The 9858-nt window shown below is 42.2% G+C and overlaps 1 protein-coding gene across 1 annotated transcript; it reads left to right on the forward strand.

Moving 5' to 3' along the window:
- The first annotated feature begins 2746 nt into the window (after positions 1–2746).
- Positions 2747–4351, forward strand: LOC115360418 (general transcription factor II-I repeat domain-containing protein 2). The gene has a single exon (XM_030053333.1). The coding sequence runs from the start codon at positions 2747–2749 to the stop codon at positions 4349–4351; it is 1605 nt and encodes a 534-aa protein (XP_029909193.1).
- Positions 4352–9858: the final 5507 nt, after the last annotated feature.

Here is a 9858-nt window from a genome sequence, read left to right on the forward strand (position 1 = left end):
CAGGTTTGGTATGTGTTTACATGACTCGTGTACAACCGGAATATTGAGGATATTCCGAATAATACAGGAATATGATGTGCATGTAAACGTGGTCATAGACTTGACTCCATGTTGAGAGTCTTGAGCAGGTACGTGACACCATTGCCGAGACCCTTTGCAAGTCCAAACACACATGTAGACAGTAAGCGAAATAATTAATCACATTTTTTGAAAATGGGTGAACTATCCCTTAAGTCAGTACTAGGAATTAGTATGGCAACAAATGGGTGAGTGATTATTTTAACATGTTTTAATTTCGCTGCACTCAATATATTTGTCAGTAACTGGGAAATCCTCTGTAATATATTCTCCATTGGTGAACGGCTTTCCATGCTTAGCAATGCAATGAGCAATGCGATAACTAGCTTCAGCGGCATCATTTTTAGCAGTGGCGAGGTCTTGGAGGGTGCTGCTTTGATTCACAGTGCGTTTAATTGACTTTATCTGCTTGGTCTGTGAAAGCCTCTGGTGCTTTGTCTCAAAATGTCGCTTAACACTTGACGTTCAGCACACAACAGCAAGCTAACGTTACGGTTACCACATCTGAAGCATCGGCCTCTGTGGGGCAGCGGGGCAGCGGGGCAGCGGGGCAGCGTCTGCACCTGCACCTGTGGGCGGGAGTTTGGGTTGTCACTCAAACTCACGCTGCCACTCATGAGCTGGTACCATCCTTGACGGGTGATTTTAAACGACAGGAATACTGAGAGGGCCTTTGCCAGTGTGCCAATGATTATGCTGCGGCGTGCCAACCGTGGCACGCGTGTCTGAGGTTGCCGACCCTGGTCTAGTTCAGTATACACTTTGGGCCCTATCTTGTGCCACCCGCTATCCGCTGCCACTACCCGCTACCCGCAAATTGCGGATTTAGGAGCTTCCGCTATCCCTAAACGGTATCTTGCGCCACCCGCTACCCGCTATCTGTTATGCCGACTCCGTCATTTGCGCCTGGAGGTGTGTCCGTGGGTGTGTTTCATGCGCTATCCCTAAAGTTGGGTTAGGGTTAGTTAGTTAGGGTTAGGTGGTCCTGACCACCCGCTATCCGCTGTTAGGAGAGCGCCCCAGGCGGCTTCAATGCGCGCCCCGACGGAGCCTCGCCACACACACGGTCGGACTGATACCGGGACGCCGCCGGAATGGACTGAGTATATTACTCATATAGACTGTTTAGAGGAAAGACTGTTTTAATTGGACACTTACGCCAGCACGTTTTATTGTTTTATCATAAGCCAGCAGCTGTGCTATATTTTTATTTTTAATATTTTATTTGCCCAATCTACCTTGTCAATAAATTAGTTTACACATAGTTCCCCCTGCCTCTTGTGTGTGTGGTGTGACCCGGGGATTTTACTCAATCAGTACAACCTTGTGACACGTCCACTTGGACACATGTGGCTCCACCCCCGAATTAACTCGCCTATAATATTATAATATGTATATAAAGCCAACTTGCTTTAGCCTCAGTAGAACCCCTGAGAAAATCTACCTCCCTCTCTCCATCGCGGGTTTAGGATTTAGGATTTAGGATAGCGCATCCTGCCCTTAAAGGCATGGCACCTGGCACACTGATTGGTTTAACTGGCGTAACACCCAAAACCGCCTATGCATAATATAGCGGGTAGCGGAGATGTTTTGCGGATAGCGGGAGGTGCACAAGATAGCAACTTTTACGGGGAACGCCTCTTCCTAAATCCTAAATCCGCAAATAGCGGGTTTAGGGAGTCTGGCGCAAGATAGGGCCCTTTGTGTATACTCAGTGTTCATTTTGGGACACATCAGTTGTTGGGATACGAACCAGGGTTCATCACATTTAAAGAGCAGACAGATCAGCTAATTATGAACTATTCATTCCTTTCTTCTGCTAAACACACAAGTACATGTGCACATGTACACAAGCGCACACACACACACACACACACAACACACATGGAGATGCAGTATGACAGGCATGCAGCTCTTGCACTGCATGTGTGTTTGCGCTTATAATGAGGCAACCTACTGTCAGCAACACTCCTCTACCATCTGGTGTAAAGCAACAAGCCAGCATAGCATCTCCTCTTCTTGTGTGTGTGTGTGTTTGCCAACATTTGTCAAAGGTGCATGTTTCACCAGGTGAAATGGGAGATCCTCCTGCACTTTTGTGTTTGCTCTGTCTGTGTCTGTCTTTCATCCTTCATTCTGCAAATGCTCTCAAACTGTCTTTAGGGAAGGTGTCGGGGCTGTGCTGAGAGGCTGCTCACTTACTGCCTTACTGCATTTTGTCTTACAAGAGGCTGATAATATCAACTGTTTCTTTCAGACATTTGGAGGAGATGCTGTTACCTGTTAACCTGGCACAGCCAAATGATCTAAGACAGTGGTCCCCAAACTACGGCCCGCCTCCACATTTGACCCGGCCCCCTGAACAATACCAGAGATGCATTATGATATTTTTTTTTTTTTTTTTTTTCAGTCTGGCCACGCGATCCATACATGCATAGAACGTGACGTTCTATTCCACCTGTCTGCAGTCTGTGCCCCTATCTGAAAAACTGATTCAGAATGCAGGGTATTTAACCCGCAGTGGACAAACGATTATTTTTTTGTTCAATGCAAAGAAAAGGCTGTTTGTCTCATCTGTCAAGAGTCGGTGGCGGTATTCAAAGAATACAATCTGCGCCGACACTATGAATCCCGTCACAAAGACAAGTATGATAGCTTGCAAGGCCAAATGCGAGCAGACAAACTCTCAAAGCTAAAAAGTGGACTGATAGCTCAGCAGAATACATTTGTACAGCAAGCTCAGCTGAACCAGGCATCCATTCAGGCCAGCTTTCAGGTTGCTCAACTGATAGCAAGCAGCGGTAAACCTTTCACCGATGGAGAGTTTGTCAAGAAATGTTTGAATGCTGTCATGGAGGAGGTGTGTCCCGAGAAGAAAGATGTCTTTAATGCCGTGAGTCTGTCGGCGAGTACAATCACCAGACGCATTGAAGAAATCGGGGGTAATGTATATTCCCAGCTGCAGCAGAAAACGAAAGAATTTGACTTCTTTTCATTAGCATTGGATGAGAGCACGGACGTGCTGGACACAGCGCAGCTGCTCATTTTTATTCGTGGAGTTAGCGCAAACTTTGAGATGTGCGAGGAGCTGGTAGCCCTCCAAAGTCTCAAAGGGACTATGACGGGGGAGGATATTTTCGGCAAAGTATGCCAAACCATGGAAGAGTTGGACCTGGACTGGTCAAAGCTTGCCAGCATCACGACTGACGGGGCTCCTAGTATGGTGGGCGCGTCTCGGGGTCTAATAGGATGCATGAACCGGGAGATGGAGGAACGGGGTCTCACCGCCCCGCTACAAGTCCACTACCTAATTCACCAGCAAGCACTGTGCTGCAGAGTGTTGAAGTGGGATGCTGTCATGAAGGTTGTGGTGTCATGCATAAACTTCATCAGGGCAAAGGGACTTAAACACAGGGAGTTCCAACAGTTCCTGTCTGAAATGGAGTCTGCGCACGGCGATGTGCTGTACTACACAGAGGTCCGATGGTTGAGCCGGGGCAGAGTTTTGAGGTGTTTTTACGAGCTGCTACCCGAAATTAACGCATTTCTTCATTCAAAAGACAAAACGGTCCCAGAGCTGATCGACCCTGAATGGAGATGGCACCTCGCATTTTTAACAGACGTGACAGAAATGTTGAACAGCCTTAACTTGCAGCTACAAGGCCAGGGGAAACTCATTTGCGACATGTATTCCCACATAAAAGCATTTGAGGTGAAACTAGCGCTGCTTTTGGAACAAGTGAAAAAGCACAACTTCATCCATCTCCCTGCTACACAAAACCTCTCTGCACAGAACCCAGCGGTCCCGTTCCCAGCTGAAAAGTGTGTGGAAGCACTGGAAATGCTGAAGGCGGAGTTCGGTGTGCGATTCCGTGAACTACATGTTAATGCAAAAGAAATCCGTCTTTTCCAGAACCCCTTTGCTGCCGACATCGATGAAGCCCAGCCTTCTTATCGGTTTGAGTTGGCCAAGTTACAGAACTGTGATGTTCTGAAAGACACATTCAAGCCCAACAGTCTCATTGACTTCTACGCCTCCCTCCCGAGCGACACGTACCCTAACATAAAAAAACACGCAATGAAGATGTCCACACTTTTTGGCAGCACGTATATCTGCGAGCAAACCTTTTCACACATGAAACTCCTGAAAACTCCGATGAGATCAAGATTGACAGATGAACATCTGCATCAGTGTTTGAGACTGGCTGTGACTAGAATGGAACCTGACATTCAACTTCTCACCAGCCAGATGCAGGCCCACAGTTCACACTGATGAACATGCATAGGTAAGCTCACTTTTCTGACTTGAATGAGTCATTCTGAGTATAAACAAATATAATCATAATAAATCTACTGGGATAAAATCCATCTCCACAACCATACTGGTAGTGAAATGTATTGTGCTGTGTAGGTGCTGTATCACTTAGTTCGGTTTCTCAGCCTGCTTGCTTTGTGGTTTTCACAGGGAAGTTGATGAGAGAAAGAGAGCTGCAAACAGCCGTGTCTACAAGCCTACTGGAACCTACAAAAGGATTATGAGGAAAGAACACAAGAACTTTGAGAGACTGCTCATATGAGTCATTTAAGTAAGAGATTCTGCTCTGAAAACTAAGCTGAACTTGAAAGTTAATGTTCCATGGACTATTTTTCTGTAAAGAACCCAGAGAGGGTTATTTGGTTATTATTTATTTCACAAATAGTGTTATTTATTTCCTGACTTTTTTTTTTCTGTGAAGAACTCAGAGAGGGTTATTTGATTTTTATTGATTTCATAAATAGTGTAATTTTATTTCACAAATACTGTTATTTATTTCCTGACCTTTTTTCTGTGAAGATCCCAGAGAGGGTTATTTGGTTATTATTTATTTCATAAATAGTGTTATTTATTTCATTAATAGTGTTATTATTTATTTCCTATCTTTGTTTCTGTGAAGATTCCGGAAAGAGTTATTAATATTTGGTTATGTGTGGTTTTGTGGAAAACAATAAATGTTTGCATTTAGGCACCCCTGTGATTGTCACACTTTTTCTGTTACAAACTGACCCCGGCCCCCCATCAGAGAAGGGAAAAGTTATGTGGCCCTCACAGGAAAAAGTTTGGGGACCCCTGATCTAAGACCAATGAGCAATTCATTTTCATTTGACTTGTGAAACCATCAGCAATGTACAACAGCGTATTAGGGCCAGTATAGGGGAAAAAAATTAAGAGCCAGGGGAGGAGGGGTAATATTCCTGGAAAAAAAAAGCTCAAAAATTCTCTTAGATTAAAGTGATAAATTTACAAGAAAAAAAACTCACAAATTCATGAGGAAAAAACTAGAAAATTATGAGATTATAGTCACAAATTTGTGAGAAAAAAAATGAAATTCTGAAAATAATATCATAAATCTATGAGAAAAGGACTTTGAAGGACACTGCCATGCATTGGGACTGTTCAGAAGAAAACAAAACTGTGATTCTGGGCTAAAATCACCAGGATTTCCTTGGTACTGAATCCCACTGAAAGTAGAATTTGATGAGGTCATCAGCTGCAGGCCTGATACACAACGAGTAGCAGAATCTGCAGTGTGTGGCCCATCCAACTTCGCATAGTCAAGCCATGTGGCTCCTTGACCAAATAGTAAAAGAAAAGCTATTTTTCAGTTTTTCCTTGTAAAATTGTGACTTTATAATCCCAGAATTTTCAGGTTTTGTCTCATAAATTTGTGATTTTTCGTAATAATGATTGTTCAAATGATATCTCTCATTTTCCATGATGTCTGCAGCTGGTTTTTTTTTTATGGTGCATATCCCTGAAAGATAATTTGTCTGCTAGAACATGAGACTGAATTATGTTGTGTATTTACTTTAAATGTATTTTTTAACCTTGACGAAATAAATTGAATCGATCTCAAACCCATAGTGTTGTTTTATATCTTTTTGTCACGTACGGAGAAATGACTCAGAAAGTTTAAAAGTTGAACAAAGGTTAATCAAAAATACTTTTATCACATCAGAAAGATACATTATCCACCACAATATACCCATCTTTATCAGTAAACACACACTGGTCTGTGTGTGTGTTTGCATTTTTGTGTGAGCAGATCTAGCTCCAACATTTATCAAAAGTGCAATAAGGTGGAATGGGTGATAGTTTTATGACCCCCTTGTATTTTTTTTTTTTTTTTTTTTTTTTTTTCTTCTGTGCCTGTCTCGGCCGCACTTTCATCCACCTCTCTGCAAGGATTCTCAAATTGTCTTTAAGGATACCGTTAGGAAAGTATTTCATTCATTGTTACACAGTGCTAAATGTGACAAGGAGAGTCCGGTGACTCACATTCTCACTGCATTTTGTGTTACAAGAGGCTGATAATACAAACTGTTTCAGATCCTAGCAGTAAACTCTGGAGAAATACCATTCATGGTAGTATGTAGGGGGAGACTGATGCATGGCCATGACCAAACGCAAAGTTAATTGTCATGAGAATACGGCCGCAAATTTTTTACCCAAGTTGAAAAATTTCAACTCATGAAAATTTGTGAATGATGCAAATTTCGCATTTGCAACATGGAAATTTGCATCATTCACATCTCCCAGTGCAAATTCGTATCTCTTTGCGTCTTTGCATAGTGTGACATGAAAAACTTGCTTCGCATTTGGCCTGAACACGCAATCACAATGTCTTCTCATTGCTAACTTTCCGAAATGTACAGGATAATCTAAGTGTGCGTTCAAGAGTTTTGATGCTTTTTTTGAGCTTTCCACTGAACTTGGAACGAGGATATATTGGACCTCCTACAAGGAAAAGTGCAAAGCAAGGCCGAGTTACAGAGAAGATGTGAAAACTCATCGTTTTCACATATAGGCATAGGCATATATGACACCAATACAAAATGGCAGACAACACAGTCAACAATAAACCAACTTTTTCTCTGAGTGGACTATTTGAAAATATGTTCAACTTAAATCTAGCATTCTCTTAAGTTTCGTAAGTTAGCTAGCCTAGCTATCATTAGCAGCTAACATCATCATTGACTCTTGTTAGCGAGTCATTTGCTGTCTGTGTACTGTTCAGTGTTTGTCCATCTTCTTGATGGCCTTCACATCAGTTGCAATTGAACACATTCAGCATGAAGGTGGCAAATTCCAGTTGAGATGCTGGAACATCTGACAGTCAGTAGAAGTCAATGGAAAGCCCCCCCAAAAAAGTAATCAAACATGCACGTCATGTAAAGAAAACATTATAAATACAGACCTTCTAGCCAATCAAAAACAAGTATTCACCCAGTCCATACTATAATTGGTATATACCCTTGAGCTGCCATGAACTCTGCATTCACCACACTGAATAGGCGAAATTCCAGCCATCTGGATGCAACTTGGTTGATACTAATCTCTCGAGCAAGGGCACAAAATATATTTGGGGGAAAAATATCTGCTGCTTCTGTCTGTAAATATCAGCAGCGGTAAAAAAAAAAAAAAAAAACAGCATTGGTCGAAGCTTTGTTGCTTTCGGTGGCTTCCGAGTGCTGCTCCTTTGTAGGGGAGACAAATAGTTATGAGGTGGAGATAAAGCTATGGACTCTCTCTTATCTGGTTAGCATTCGTCATACTTTTGGCCAAAACAAATATATTTATATCAAGCCTACTGGATTATTTCACTCTCTATCTGAGATCAGAGAGAGAGGCAGAAGGGACAGAGTCCATTAACAACGTAATGGCTTTATGGTTGTTGTGATTTGTTCTATCAAAAGCCACACACACACACACACACACACACACACACACACACACACACACTCATGCGCGCGCACAAAAACACCATTACTGACTGTGTTGTGCCCCTGGCAGTAAAAGCCACCAGCCCCTTTAGCCATTAACAGGATTTTTATGGACCAGACCACAAACCAGAGATCTCTACTGACAAAAATCACACACACACACACACACACACATACACAGACATCCTCCTTGCACTCTTCTTTCTCATTCTCACTAAAGGTTTTTTTTTTGTCCTCTTTTCTTTCTCTTTATCTCCTTCTCTGCCTCCTACTCATCGTCATCGCAGTCTTCATCATCCAGATCTTAGTGTCCCTCTCCTCCTCATTCTCCTTCTTTCTCCACAGACCGCAACCATTCTTTTTTCTGTTTCGAATCTGCATTAGGTTGTTTTTTTTTTTCTACCATCTTCACCCCCTTCAAGCCTCAACCCACACCTCTCATCTTTTACCGCCTCCTCTTCCTCTTCCTTTGTTTGTACTCTGCCCCTCGGGCTCTTTCCGGCCAGAATCCCAAACCAGGCATTTCAATCAGGCAATAATTTATGAGAGGGTGCATTGTACCATGGGATTTTTTGCTGTGTTGTGCTGTGGTCAAGGGCCATGTCTATCATTTGGTAGTCATTTGACAATGTTACAGCAGATAAAATGGAAGAAGGTGCAGTGTTGTAACTTGTGGATTTTAGAGATCTTTCAACTGTACTTGTGTACTGTATTTTAATAGAATCCCTCTAGATTGTATAATGTGTTTAAATTCATTCTGAATGAAACACTCAATAATAAATTTTACTACTGTAGTATGTTTACTCACTCTTCAAGACTGAATAAAATAAGCAACATAGCAACTTCTAAAATATCTTGTATTAAAATAACTGCTCTAAGCAGTCACACGGTGTATGTTAACAGTATTAGTCAAACTGTGGAGTATTTTCTCCACTTTCTTAACTCATGGTTTGGTCATTTTAGAAAGCCAACACAATTTACCTTCAACCAGACACAGGTGTGTTTGTAAATCCTAATTAATATTCATGTGTGACTATTACCCCCCACAACCCTCCCACCCACCCAGCCCCAGCTCTTTCAGTTTTTTCCCCTACAATGGCTCTGATTTGTCATTGTATACACCATCCTACACCAAGACTTCGTAACCCCTACCTTAGGTTTTCTGTTTTCAACTGTTAGACCTGAAAATTTGATTACAGTCTGTGTTACAAACCCCAGTCCAACTAAGCCCCGTGTTCCAGTCTCCCTTGCTCTGTCAAATGCCCAGTCTGTGTTAAACAAACCCTTCATTATCAATGACTTCATTACTTCACATAACCTCGATTTCCTTCTCCTTACTGAGACCTGGCTGAAACCTTGTGAGTGCTCTCCTCCAGTGGAGCACTGCCCACCCAGTTATACCTTTCTTAAAACACCTACGTTAACTGGCCACAGTGGGAGTATCGCTGCTGTTTTCAAGAATAACCCCTCTTGTATTCCATTCTCCTTTGGTTCTTTAACAGTTTTGAAATTTTGATTTAAAAATAGTATGTGACATACCAATTTGCCACATTAACATTTATCAACCGCCTAACTTTCCTGAGGAATTTTCTGAGTTACTGTCCTCCCTGGTTCTTAAATTTGATAGGGCTATTGTAGTTGGCGACTTCAATATTCATATCGATGATCCTCTTGACTCATTTGCCACTGACTATTTTAACATAGAGAAGTTTTTCAATCTTGTGCAGCGTGTCAGAGGCCCCACCCATAACCAGGGTTACACCTTGGATTTAGTTTTTACTCTTGGCTTGTCTCTCAATTCCCTAAATATGATTGATTTTATCTCTGACCACATATGTATCACCTTTGCTGCCCCTTTTCTACCCACTACAGTAACTCAGAAATGCATAATTCATTCTCGCATCTTTAATAATCAGTCCACACCTACTTTATCCTGTCACTTCTTGAGGCTGGCCCACCCCCCTCGTCACCTCACCAACATTAACAATACAGACAGATGGTTCAATGATCTGTGTACAC

Source organism: Myripristis murdjan, chromosome 6 (assembly GCF_902150065.1).
Source record: "Myripristis murdjan chromosome 6, fMyrMur1.1, whole genome shotgun sequence".
In the NCBI taxonomy this organism is placed as follows: Eukaryota; Metazoa; Chordata; class Actinopteri; order Holocentriformes; family Holocentridae; genus Myripristis; species Myripristis murdjan.